At 36.5% G+C, this 13,685-nt stretch overlaps 2 protein-coding genes across 2 annotated transcripts; one reads left to right on the top strand and one right to left on the bottom strand.

Annotated features, from left to right (window-relative positions):
- LOC105175179 (NAC transcription factor 29) lies at positions 2,330-5,056 on the top strand. The gene is made up of 4 exons (XM_011097527.2): positions 2,330-2,702; positions 2,799-3,082; positions 3,799-4,155; positions 4,585-5,056. The coding sequence occupies exons 1-4, from the start codon at positions 2,546-2,548 to the stop codon at positions 4,804-4,806; spliced, it is 1,020 nt and encodes a 339-aa protein (XP_011095829.1). The 5' UTR covers positions 2,330-2,545; the 3' UTR covers positions 4,807-5,056.
- LOC105175178 (organic cation/carnitine transporter 3-like) lies at positions 6,761-10,121 on the bottom strand. Its single transcript, XM_011097526.2, has 2 exons — positions 9,811-10,121; positions 6,761-8,867 (listed from the first exon to the last, which is right to left on the bottom strand). The coding sequence occupies exon 2, from the start codon at positions 8,801-8,803 to the stop codon at positions 7,223-7,225; it is 1,581 nt and encodes a 526-aa protein (XP_011095828.1). The 5' UTR covers positions 8,804-8,867; positions 9,811-10,121; the 3' UTR covers positions 6,761-7,222.

Below are 13,685 nucleotides of genomic sequence, written 5' to 3'. Positions count from 1 at the left end.
GAGACCGGTCAAAGATAAGGTAATGCAATGATTATAGAGTTTGTTGGTGTATCTTTATAGCCTTATGAAAATGATATTTTAAGGAAAGGGAAGTGAAAAAAACAGAAAAGGAAAAGTGAGATGAGAATGGTGCACTGGACTGGACACACACCAAAAATCAAAAGGAAAATAAAGCAAGCAAGTTAGCATGAGGATGAGGATGACGGGGTGCCAGGTAGTTTTCTTCACTGTTCCTTCATCAAAGAGTTTTTTCCTCCTTTGGGAATTTGTAAAGTTCCATACAATTTCTCCCCCCACTTATGGACCCCATCTCCCCACTGCATTTCTCGCCAGATGTTCTTTTCTTTTTTGGGCACTTCATATTTTGTTTCTTTAAAGAATTACAAGAGGGGCCTCTCTCACTCTGACTCTCTCTGTGGGCTGATTTTGTGGCTCAGATGAGTGTAGTAGATGCAACTAGAATAACTAGTAACGACAAATTAGATCCATGTTGTAAGAGACATATATTAACTAATTGTCTACCTCATCATCAATGCTCATCTTGTTTGTTTGGATTAATTATAAGTTAATTGATTCACGATATATCCCTTGAATTCTATTGTGATGATTACAAACTTCGATCGTAACTTTCATGATGAGATATTGATGAATCCTTACAAATTGAAGTTCAAGTTGATAATATCCGAACAAATGAAAGCAAATCTGGGGCTATTCAAGCATTAAACGATAGAATTGCCTGTATTTATGTCATTTTTGGGTACCTGAACGTGGTCCCAACATAAAAAACTAATATAAAATCTATATAATCTATAAAATTTAAAGAATATTTTATATGCAGTGAAAAATAATTAAAAAATAACTATTGTGAGTTTGAAATATTATTTGCTAAATAAGTGCTTCTCTATTAATTTATTTGATATTGTTGTTGAAGGGAATATATGATCCTTTTGTCCATCATGTTTTTTGGAATTAAAAAGATGATCATCAGATTATAAGAACTTCTGTTTCAAGGAAAATAAGATGCTTAATTATTATTACTAAAAAAATGATTGATTTAATTAAATAATAGCCAATTATAGATCATGAATGACTATTAATTAAATTATCATAAATTAACAAATTAAGTATAAAAATTAAAGGTAAGGGTGGGGTGGGGTGGGGGCGCTATCCTACCCTTCCTTTTTCTGCTATTACTCAATATAGAAATATATGGGCGCATGAAAACAAATATATATATATATATATATATATATAATAATACTTAAGTGTGTCATGTCATGTCATGTATGTCATGTGTTTCACACATGTACAGTGAAAGAGCAGAACAGCTACCTAAGTTGCCGCACATGAAAGACAGTAGAGAAAAAAGAGGTATTGTGTACAACTCACAAGTATCGTATCTGTACCTAAAGAAGGTATAGACATACACTGCATGTACAGTATTTATTAGTATATGTGAAGGAGACGTACGTAGGTAAGGTAGGGTATAAAGTAGATGAATAGAGTAGTAGAATAAGGAGAATGTATTGATTGCATGTGACGTGATGATGAGAGGAAAAGGTAGGAGGGATGTGATTGGGTGCGGCAGTGGGCATTGTGGGGAAGGGAGGAGGGTCGGTGGGGTGGCCCAGGCAGCCTTTCTGCGGGGCCCTCTTATTTTTTTGTTAGTTTCTGAGCAGACAAAAGCACTGAAAGCTTCTTCTTCCTCCATCCATCCATCTCTGCTTTCACACAATCCACCCAATCATATTTCCCAAGAATCTCGTAAAGCTCCCATGATATGAAATTTACACCCCCCCACACATCATCATGATCTGATATGATCACTTTAACTCATGTAAAACTACAGCATCGCTACCCTTCTTATGCCCCACCTTTTATTTCTTTCCAATTTCCTCTTCTAATAAATTACTATTTACTCTTCCCAAATTCATCATCCTCATTTAAAATTTTAATTTTTTTATAAAATTCATTACATCATTCGTTACGTTAAATAGTGTCACGTCAATCTATTTATATGAATACGAGCACAGACAAATTTAATAGTGAGATTCGAACCAATATAATTTTTCGTTCTAAAATATTTGTCGAGCGTAACAGATAATTAATTCATAATTAATGTAGTCTTGGATATATATATATATATATATACATTCCACGGGAACCATGCATAGTGGAATATGAGTTACATGCATGTATTTCCTAAGGGGGGGGGGGGGGGGGAAAGAAAAGAAAAAGTGAAGTTATGAAAGAGTTGAAGTGTGAAATGAAATATGTAAATGGCGATGCAAAAAAGAGAAGAGGATGATGAGGAGGACCTCTAACTTTAATCGCTTTTCATCCCAACAGTACTCCTATATATGCATATATATATATAATATATATATATACACACACTACTACTCCACTATTCTCACATCCACATCAAATCTTTCTCCATTATTCCACTTAACTCCTCTTCCTTCTTCCCTAGATATTATACATACACACTCTCAAATTTGGGTGGTTCAGTCAGCTTCCCTCCAATTCATACAGTGATTAAACCATGGGACCCATGACGCTTCCTCCAGGATTCCGGTTCCATCCCACGGATGAGGAGCTCGTGGCCTACTATCTTGATCGGAAAATCAACGGCGGGATCATCGAGCTTGAAGTCATCCCTGAGGTTGATCTCTACAAATGTGAACCCTGGGATTTACCTGGTATATATTTTCATTTTCCTATTCTTTTTATAATTAATAATTAGCTAAATTTTCATTTGAAATTAATGAACAGTAATTGATTGGGGTGTTGGACAGATAAGTCTTTCTTGCCTAGCAAAGACATGGAGTGGTACTTCTACAGTCCCCGGGACCGGAAGTACCCGAACGGGTCGAGGACGAATCGCGCTACCCGGTCGGGTTACTGGAAGGCGACGGGGAAAGATCGTGCGGTGCACTCGCAGAAGCGGTCGGTCGGCATGAAGAAAACATTGGTGTATTACAGAGGGAGAGCGCCTCATGGGATTAGAACCGATTGGGTAATGCACGAGTATCGCCTCATTGAATCCGCATCAGCCACCACTGCAGGATCATCTCTCAAGGTACGTATCATCAATATGTATTAAAAGCAAGCATTTTCAATTGCATTCATTCTAGCTAGTTATTACACATCAGATGAATTTTGAAACTAATTAATTAGGTTTGAGAGATTGAGATTTCTTTTTGATTTGTACGATGAATAGTTATGGTATGAAGGAGGGGTGGTATATGGTAGGGTTTCAAGAGTAAGAAGGGAAAGGAAGGGTTCCAAGACTATTTTAATTAATCAAGAACTGAAATTACTCTTACCAATTTTATCTTATACTAAAGAAATTTATTAAGTTATTTTTTCGAGTACACATCAGCTGCAAAGATCTAAATATATCCAACATTTTAGTTCGTTTTTACTTGTGATTTTTTCTAGCATATATATAATTATCATATCAAATTGTTTAATATAGATAGATCAATGATTTGAATTTTATGATCTCTTCATAGAGGTTTGGGTTCAAACTCTCAGTGTGTATGCATGTCGGAACAGACATATGATTAAAAAATCAATAAATTAAAACTTTAATCACTTGACCAGGAGATGATCAGAAACGGACAGATTTCGTAGGTGAATTTCTTCCTTTGAAATAATTATATTGGTGGACTGACAATAGTTAAAGTTAATTTTGTGGGATATGTTGGGTTCATACCCCGACCGAAATCACCAATTTTCCATCCCTTTATCCTCAGTGTTCAAAATTTTTTACTTGGAATTTTCACATGACAGGATTCTTACGCACTGTGCCGTGTTTTCAAGAAGAACATAGTCCTACCCAAGACCAGCAGACAACAGTCAGTTGGTGCAACTGTTGATCAACTCTTGTGGGACGACAACATTGGCGCCACACCCGAGACGTCCCGAGACCAGCGAGAAGATGCGGACGAAGACAATATCATAAAACACCCCGAAGTTTGTTCCAAGAACCCGTCTGAGGCATCTTCATCAGATCTCACACAAGGAACACCCATCGCCGTGGGTTCAAAAGACGATTCACCTGCTCAAATCACATCCGATGAAGTCAACAGTTCAATCGATCAATTTTATTGTTACGGCACTGACATCAATTTATCAAATTTCATTCAGGTAATAAGCATACCTAATTTATCTTAAATTATGTATCTTATAATGTCTGGAACTAAAATTAAAACTAGGTACTATGATATTTGGTTTATTTAGATAGAGGTATTAACTAGGGTAGGAATGGTCCCAGCAGGAACGATCCCCTTTGAGGTTGTCTTTTAATTTAAAGTCACAAAAGTTGGAACCCAATGAACTCAAACATCTTTCTCTAAAGCAGCCCTGGGAAAAATCTCCAGACACTGATGAGTCCAGTGTCTTTTTTCACCATTTCCCATGATTTCTTTTGACTGTCTAAATTCTCTTTCCCCCACATATATAATTTCCACGTAAGAATCGAGCAAAACAAAACAAAAAAAAAAAAAACTTAAATCGTGTTCGACAAACTCTATATTACCATTATTAACGACGAAATTATTTATTTTGTATATGCAGGATTACAGTGGTCTATTTTACGAAACCTTGTATCCGCCGCTATCCTTGGACGATTTCCCGCAAGTGGATCTAATAGAGGCAAAATCTAACAACGAATACGTGGCTTCCGACAGATTGAGGGAGTGTTTGAATGGGATAACAACGTTAGAAGAGATCTACTCTCAATGTTCTTCCCACGAGAATATCAACTACCACAGTACTTATAATGCAGGATCCAACTGACTACCTTCAAACTAAATATACGAGCACACATATATTAATCCGAAATTGACATGTTGGGGGTGTTTAATTATATAAATTATTTAACTTTTTTTGCTTCTTTTTATATATACTTGTAATGAGATTGAAGCGGCAAGAATATTATTTTTGCTAATGCTGAGTTTTTTTTTGTCTTTTCTTTTTTTGTTTTGGGCTAGAACTAAAGTAATTAAGGTGATTTAATATTTTTTTCTGTAATTTTTGTTGGTAAGTCCTGAATTATTAGAAATGGCATATTTCTATCAATGTCCTGATCAAGAGATCATACAATTAGAGAATTTAATTTCTTGATGCTTTATTACTTTAATTTTTTTGAGTTTAATTATTGAAATATATATCGGATGCATTAATTTGATTCAAACAACGGACAACTACTTATTAAAATCTTTATTAAATGTCGTTGAATTTGTCAGCATGTTTATATAATAAGAAATAAAAATATTAAAGTGGTAATTAATATAGATGGGGCATCTCACATTAATTAAGAGAGTCGTTTAACATAGGTTGAGGCCAGATGCCCCATTTCACATATATTTCTGTATCGAGTCTTTATAAAACATATGTGTTACGTTTATCATGAAATATTTTTTAGGAAGGTTTTCGTATAAATCCGGTATGTTCATATTTGAATCAATTGTATAACACAATTTAAGAAAAATAAATAACTACATAATAAATATGATATATTTATTTGTGATTGATTGGGTCGGATTAAATTCTTTTTTGTATCTTTTTTAATTTCATTACATTTTTAATTAACTGAATAATGTAGGTAGAATTGCAAAAATGGTTGAAAACTTGGGGAAAAAATTGCGAAAACTGAAGGAAAAAAAACATGACGAGGACGTGAAATAAGAATCAATTTCTGATGAAAGTATGTGAAGAATCAAATTATATTAATTTCCTTTCTCATTCTCACTTAATTTGTTTTATACCATAAATATTAGATTGAACGATAATTTTAACACGTCTCAAGGAGTGTTTAATTTGCAATAATTTCTGATTTTATTGTGAGAATAAATTGTAAAAAAAATTATAAGTAAAAGTTGGAAGCGTTTGAATTAAAAATTAAAAGTGAAAAAAGTTGAATTTGGAGCGTCTAAAAAAAAACCTTAATACTTACAACTTTATTCATAAAAGCTACAGAAATTGATAGGGTATCTGCTTATAATTTTTAAGCAATTCAAAAGCTGAAGTTGTATGATAAAAATACCATTTTTAATCTATTTTAAAAAATAAACTGATAAACACTTAAAATAAACGTCGACAAACAACTCTTAATGAGTGGTCCAGCAGTACGTACACATTATTGATGTTGAAATAATATGTCAATAGAACTAGTTGCGCCGCAGATCATGGCTCACGTGGTTTATATATTGATGAAACCCTTATTTGAGATTTAATTACCCCCAATTATTTATTAATACCATATGATGTAGTCGCGATTGAGTTATTTTATTTCGTGCTAAGACCTTTCTATATATTTCATATATACATCAATCCTTGTTTATAAATCAAAATAAACTATTAATTTGGCTTAACATTGACCATCAATAAGCTGAATGAGCTTTATTTGAATCGAATTTTCACTGGGCTCGATTTTATTTAATATTTTTAAATATATATGGTATTGTTCTGAAAAAAAGAATATATTGTATTATTATTATTTTTGTTGCTCGAATCAAGTTCGAGACAAATTTGAAAACTCAAAATAAAGAAGAATTATGTTCGAATTTGTTAGGTTGAATTAATTAATTAATTTTAAATTTATGTAGAGCAGTTTGAATAATTTTTTCGTCCAATTTCTTGGTAAGTAAATCCATCGTTCATATATTAAATGATTTCTTGTAAAATATATATATGCATGGGTGTACAGGCATTGAATATGTGCACTTGGTTAGCCTGAACAATATCAAAATTGAAGTCAAAGACGGCTGCATCCACATGCCTAATAAAATAAAAAGCAGACAATGTATATTATACATTAGCTGAAAAACTCTAGTGTAAACGATCTGTTTACATCCATACAATATATACTTATTCATGAACATCAAAACGTTTAAGGAAAAAAGAAGAGAAATTGCAATTTTCGATTTGGAATGACAATTTTAGTTTAATATGAATTCATTTTGACAATTTTATCTTGTAATTTTAAAAAATTCACACATTGAGAATAAAAATGGCCAGAAAAGTACACAAGACATGCCCATAATTAGATAATTAGTGCACTTTTCTGGTCATTTTATTAGGTTCCATCAATTTTTGTTCTCAATGCAAAATTTTTTAAAATTATAGAATAAAATTGCATAATGAATTCGTATGGCCGCCCCATGACGAAAATTGCAATTTTCTAATAAACAAGAAAAGGAAAATTGGGTTCTTACACACAGTAGATTCCATCAAATGCAGCATTCTTGCGCTCTTCTTCCTCCATGGTATCGGACAAAACCCTTCCCCTAGTTTCTGGCAAGCATACAACAAAAAGCCCACATATCGAAATTGTCACCCCAAACACGCCATATGACATCAGCAACCCGTTCGTCCTGCCGGCGGCCACCAAAACAGGGCTGAGAGCCCCGCCCAACACCAGCGCCTGCCGCACCATGGCCACCGCCGAATTCCTCACACACGTTGGGAATAACTCTATTGTGTAGATCAAAACGATGTCAAATGCAGTGCATGCGCTGAAAAACGACATAAGCTCTAGGATGATTTGCAGTACTTTCCATCTGACCAACACACAACACACACTGCATACTCCGCTAAATAAGGACAATCCCAGAACCGAACCCTTTCTGTCCAGTTTTCCAATGAGTAAAAACGTGAGCAATGAGGCTGGAAATTCGGATAGTGCATTTAGCGTGACGCTCAAATAAAGATCAAATGACAGGTTGCCGAGGCCCAACGGCATGCCGTAGTAAATAATGCCAATGCCAAATCCCACCACCATAACCGCCACGAGCCGCCGGCAAGACCAGCCTTTCTCCACCAAGATCTTCAGGGCGGAGAAAACGTCGGCTTCTTGCTTTTTCTCTCCCCAGTCCGCGCACCTGCCGAAGAAGCTTTGCGTTAAGCTGCTCCGGTTCGACGGGGCCGCGATGCTTCTCAGTGTTTCAGCAAATTCCTCTTTTCGACCCTTGATGAACAGCCATCTAGGGGACTCTCGAACAAGAAAAAACACTGCGATTGAGTAAAGCACTGAAGGAACACAAGTCCAGAGATAGATTAGCCTCCACGAAGAACCCTGAAGCGAAAATGCAATAACTGGTAGAGATAGAAAACCCAGAGTGAAACAGATGAATCCAATGATTCCAACGTTCTCTCTATATTTCTTCCCCACTAGCTCCGTGGACAGAACCAGAGCACATGTCCCAACTGTGGCTCGGGCAAACCCGCCTATAAACCGCACTCCAGCGTACATCCAGACGTTTGTAGACGCCGCGGTTATCACGCCGGTTAAGGACATGAGCAGGCTCGACAAAACCAGCATGTTCTTTCTGCCCAGAGCCGAGTCCGCTAATGAGGCGAGTGCAAATCCACCGACCAGGCAGCCCGAGAAGAAAGCTGATGCTGGCAGGCCCGTTATGATGGCGCCGGCGCACTCCAAAGACCACTCCGAGATGATGGATGTGCTCGCTGGAAAGTCCCAGGACCAGGACTCCCTAGGAAGCTGACAAGGATTGCTGTTTTCGTTGCATGATGATGAAGAATTACTATTGATACAGCTCCATTTGGGTTCAGCATCAGTAAAGATACTGATGAACGTCTGCTGCGCATCGAAGAACCACGCGAAAGAGACAAGTGTGACTTGAAGTATCTGTGTCCAACCGAAGTCTCCAATACAGTGTTCGATCGTGTCGTCGAGGGAGGGCCGGCGGTCTAGTTTACCCTCCGTCAGTGGCGGCGCAGCCTCGGGCTCCCCCCAGCTAGTCTGAGAGAGTAGTGGATTTGGATCAGCCATGTTTTATGGTGAGCTGTACTGTTTTATCAGTGAATTATGTCAATTGTCGGAGCCTGTGGAAGCCCTGATATGTGTGTATATATATAGGGCAGTCAGCAGTGGGGAATAATTACTCAAGCCCGCAGTGATTTAGAAATGATATTAGAAAGTTAATTTCATTTTGGTCCATACTTTAGGTCATTTTTCACAAAAGTACCATGATTTAAAATATATATATATATTTATTCTTATATCGTAAGGCCTATTTACTTGGTATATAGGAATAATACGATGATAGAATAAACTTGAATTAAATACATGGTAAAAAGATTCAAAATTAATTATTAATAATTTATTTAGTTAATTATTTTGGTGTGGTAAAATTCAATATATTGTTTACTTTATATGATAATTTATTTTTAAATACGAAATGACATGAATACATACTTTTCTGATCGATTTATAACATCAAATGAAAACCCACCAAATCATGAATCTTATAGCATGCATTAACATATTTTATGTATATATATTATGTTAATCGGCGGCAAGGATGAATTGGCAAGGGGGCGGCGTGGGCTGATAGGGGGAAGGAAGGGCAATCGGGGAAAGGGGGTAGGTGGAAGAAGTCGAGTGACAGTGAGTGGTAAAAGAAGGGCGGAAGAGGAAAGGAGACGGGAACAAAATGGTAATAGTAGTTTTTGTTCTAATGGACTGTTTAAGTTGAATAGTTTAACCCATCTCAAGTAGAGGATTGAGTTATTTAATTGCTATAGTAAATAGAAGCGCACTTGCATCAAAATTTGGGAGAATAATAGCTCCAGTACTGCACTCCAATTGAATTTTATATTGTAAACTTAATTGAATCTCATATAATATTCATAAATTTATGTAATATATACATAATTAAATATAGAGAGTATGATTTAAACTATATATACTTGGAATCTTATAATAAAAAATTCAGTCCGACATCAACTGACAAAGCATAAATGAATTAGAAGCAGCTAGCGAGCAGCTGATTGCACCTTTTCTACAACTCGAGGGTATGGGCAGAAATTGAATGAGACGTGCATGGTTGGTAATGTAATGGCCTAGTCCGAACTGCTCCCACTGTATCTGACGCCTGCAGATGTTAAATATGGGCGTGCCGCTCTCTATCGGATCGACATATTGAGCGCAAATAATTATTGTTAAAGTAGACTGCGGTTCTTGTCGATGGATCAAAATGACAACTCCACCCAATGGACAATAAACTTTAAGATGATAAGATGTTAACGGCTGGTGGGCAGCCTTAATTTTGTGGTACCTTATCCAATAAAACTTTTCGTCAAAAAACTCAAATGCATCATCTATTGAATATTCTTGTTCACTGCTAAATTTAAAGATACAACCGGTTGGTTCTCGAGACCAATGGGCTCGGAGGTTGCACGGTATGCGAATGTGCAGCGTTATGTGATCAGGGCCTCCTCAATTTTGATTATTTAAAAATTTGATGTTGATTCGTCATCCAATATAATTAAGGTGATGATGAAATTGGTGCATGAATATGATTGAGCAAGTGGGTGGGCGGGCCGGCGGCGTAATGCATATTGTCAGTTGCTCGCGCTTCCTGTTTCGAGCTCCCAAGAGGGACGCATAACTGCTTATTGCAAAAGCCGGATGCCGCAAGCAAAACTGCCACCGGGTTTAATTGGAAAAATACTTGTCGTCTTGGGAATAATTGATTACGAAGACTCCCATAATCTGATTTTTTCTTAGAGGTTATGATTATCAGGTCCGATTAAGTCAGATTCATCGTGCTGTAGATGTTCTTGTACGTGATTGATCAATCTTCTTTGAATTATATGTACAGTAAGTGTTTGTGGTACTCATTGTCTCATTGATTTATGAGATAATTATACTCATTTTTTTTATAGAGTTTTGGTGTAATTACATGTAATTTTTTTGTGGTTTGAAAAGTTACATTTACGATCCTTGAACTTTGTTTCAAATAATAGTATATTTATTTTAATTAAATTTAACATTAGGGGAGGAGAACGTAATTATCCCTTAATTTATATACAATGTTGGAAATAAAAGTGAACCGGTGAGTCAGTTGTTTCTTCCTCGTCAAGCTGTAAGAGTGTAACTTTTATTATGTCGAGCACGTACGTACAACTGGGATTTCGTCAAGATCTATTACATAAATAAATGTTCATGAACGAATTGGACGTACTTACGACAAATCGATTTCCCAAAACAAGACAAAATGTTGTGAACTCAAATTTTATATATGATGACTATGATTTGAATCGCACTAACAATTCACTCTGTCCGCACGTGCTTGACGACATCGGCAGAGTCAAACAATTAGGAAGAAAAGCGTAGGGTCAGGGTGCAGAAGACGCTCGTAGTGCTGCTTCAACTGCAATATTTAGATCAAACAATCTGTCTGCATAAATCTTGGAAGAGCCCAGAAACATGTGCAGTGACCTAATCTTCTGAAACAACTTGTCCCGATGCTTCGACTCTCGGCGTCTGACCACTGCTTGCCTGCCCAGTAAATAATGTGGGCACGTTTATTCATTGTCACCGCTGGATTCCGGCCTGATATTGTACTTCCTTCCGGACAGAATCGGTCCTTACCATTATGATTGTAGTACAAGAATTATCAAATGGTATTTTTGGGTTTCCCCTCATGTCTGAAATTTTGTACCCTCAAATGTTTATAAATATAAATCCAACTATATATATATATATCTTAATTAAATAAGAAAAAAATGTTAATAAAATTGGGTTCAGTTATTCAAACTGAACAGAGGAAATGATTAGAAAGGGAGATGTTTTAGAGATGTATTTCTTCCGTAGTTATAAAAGCATATTATAGTGCTAATTATATTGCTGAAATGAGGTGGACTTGGATTTGGAAAACCATATTATAGTGCTAAGTTTCTCTAAATGATGCCCCCTCCTTGTTTCGATTTTTTCATTTTCTTGTTTGTGCGTCTTTTGTGTGTGTGTATGTCACGGTAGAACATGCTTTACTTCCATTTTCAACAGAGAAGAAGTGACATGTTGCTTTTATCTTTTGCGCCAACGAATGTCATCTGTGTCTTGTTACATTTGCCATTCTCTTTCAATTTCTAAGTCTTGAATTCTATCTACACAACCTTTTTTCTCGTGCAGTATGTCACTATAGTTTCGTAATATTTTATGCTCATTATGGGTATTGTGTGTCTTTGTGGTCTATTTATATCTTTTGTAACATTTTTGTGTGCTTGCATAGATGTGTATTCTCATTTTTGTTTACCTGATATGAAAGAGTATTTATTGAAATAAGAGCAATAACAGGACAGGAGAGAGTGCATTGTCCCTCTTCCTTTTTCCTTTCAGTATATCTCGTTAGCAAGAGTGGTCTTGGATTGATTTACTTTACTAGAGGGGATATAGTGAGAGAAAAAGAGTGGAGGATTGATAAAATCTGATAAATACCTCTTTGAAACTCAAGATCTGGTGTACCAGGTTTCTGTTAAGATCATGATATCAACGAATATATTTTCATATGTTCTAATCAGCTACTGTATTTCTTTTTCAATTTTATCGGCAACAAACTTGAGAAGTTTTGCTTAATAATGCCCTCTCCTTGTTCAGGCTTTTCCATTTTCTTGTCTGTTCGTTTTTTTTCCTTTTTGTGTGTGTGTGCGTGGTGTCTGGGTGTGTGTGTGTGTTTGTGCATGTCTGGGGTGTGTGTATGTGTGTGTGTGTTGGGGGTGTGTGTGTCTGTGTGTGCATGTGTGGGTGCGTGTGGGGAGTGTGTGTGTGGGTGGGGGTGCGTATGGGTGTGTATATATATATGTGTGTGTGTGTGTGTGTGTGTATGTGTCACGGTAGAACATGTTTTACTTCCATTTTGAATATAGAAGAAGTAATCTGTTGCTTTTATCTTCTGCGCCAACGAATGCCATCTGTGTCTTGTTACATTTGCCATTCTGCTTTAATTTTTAAGTCTTGATTTCTATCTACACAACCTTTTTTCTCACGCAGGATATCACCATAGTTTCGCAATATTTATGCTCATTACGGGTATTGTGTGTCTTTGTGGTCTATTTATGTCTTTTGTAATATTTTTGTGTGCTTGCATAGATGTGTATTCTCATTTTTGTTCACCTGATATGAAAGAGTATTTATTGAAATAAGAGCAATAACAGGACAGGAGAGAGTGCATTGTCCCTCTTCCTTTTTCCTTTCAGTATATCTCGTTAGCAAGAGTGGTTTTGGATTGATTTACTTTACTAGAGGGGATATAGTGAGAGAAAAAGAGTGGACTATTGATAAAATCTGATAAATACCTCTCTGAAACTCAAGATCTGGTGTACCAGGTTTCTGTTGGGATCATGATGTCAACGAATATATTTTCATATGTTCTAATCAGCTACTGTATTTTTTTTTAATTTTATCGGCCACAAACTTGAGAAGTTTTGCTTAATAATGCCCCCTCCTTGTTCAGGCTTTTCCATTTCCTTGTCTGTTTGTTTTTTTTCCTTTTTGTGTGTGTGGTGTCTGGGTGTGTGTGTGTGTGTGGGGTGTGTGTGTGTGTGTTTATGCATGTGTGCGGTGTGTGTGTATGTGTCTGTGTGTTGGGTGTGTGTGTGTCTGTGTGTGCATGTGTGGTGTGTGTGTGGAGGGGTGTGTGTGTGTGTGTGTGTCCATGTGTGGGGTGTGTCTGTGTGTGTGTGTGTGCATGTGGGGTGTGTGGGTGTGTGTGGGGGTGTGTGTGTGTGGAGAGTGTGTGTGTGGGTGTGTATGTGTGTATGTGTATGTGTCACGGTAGAACACGTTTTACTTCCATTTTGAACATAGAAGAAGTAAGGTGTTGTTTTTATCTTCTGCGCCAACGAATGCCATCTGATGATTCTGCTGA

The sequence above is a fragment of the Sesamum indicum genome, linkage group LG12 (assembly GCF_000512975.1).
Source record: "Sesamum indicum cultivar Zhongzhi No. 13 linkage group LG12, S_indicum_v1.0, whole genome shotgun sequence".
Classification (NCBI taxonomy): Eukaryota; Viridiplantae; Streptophyta; class Magnoliopsida; order Lamiales; family Pedaliaceae; genus Sesamum; species Sesamum indicum.
The sequence above is the reverse complement of the archived record's forward strand: the minus strand, read 5'-3'. Positions and strand labels throughout refer to the sequence as shown.

What these genes read in the sequence shown, in the direction of transcription:
- LOC105175179 (XM_011097527.2), top strand. Translation starts at nt 2,546, where the DNA reads ATGGGACCCATGACGCTTCCTCCAGGATTCCGGTTCCATCCCACGGAT. An exon ending in TGAACCCTGGGATTTACCTG is followed by an intron (nt 2,703 to 2,798) that starts GTATATATTTTC and finishes GGTGTTGGACAG; the next exon opens with ATAAGTCTTTCTTGCCTAGC. An exon ending in ATTTATCAAATTTCATTCAG is followed by an intron (nt 4,156 to 4,584) that starts GTAATAAGCATA and finishes TTGTATATGCAG; the next exon opens with GATTACAGTGGTCTATTTTA.
- LOC105175178 (XM_011097526.2), bottom strand. Translation starts at nt 8,803, where the DNA reads ATGGCTGATCCAAATCCACTACTCTCTCAGACTAGCTGGGGGGAGCCC.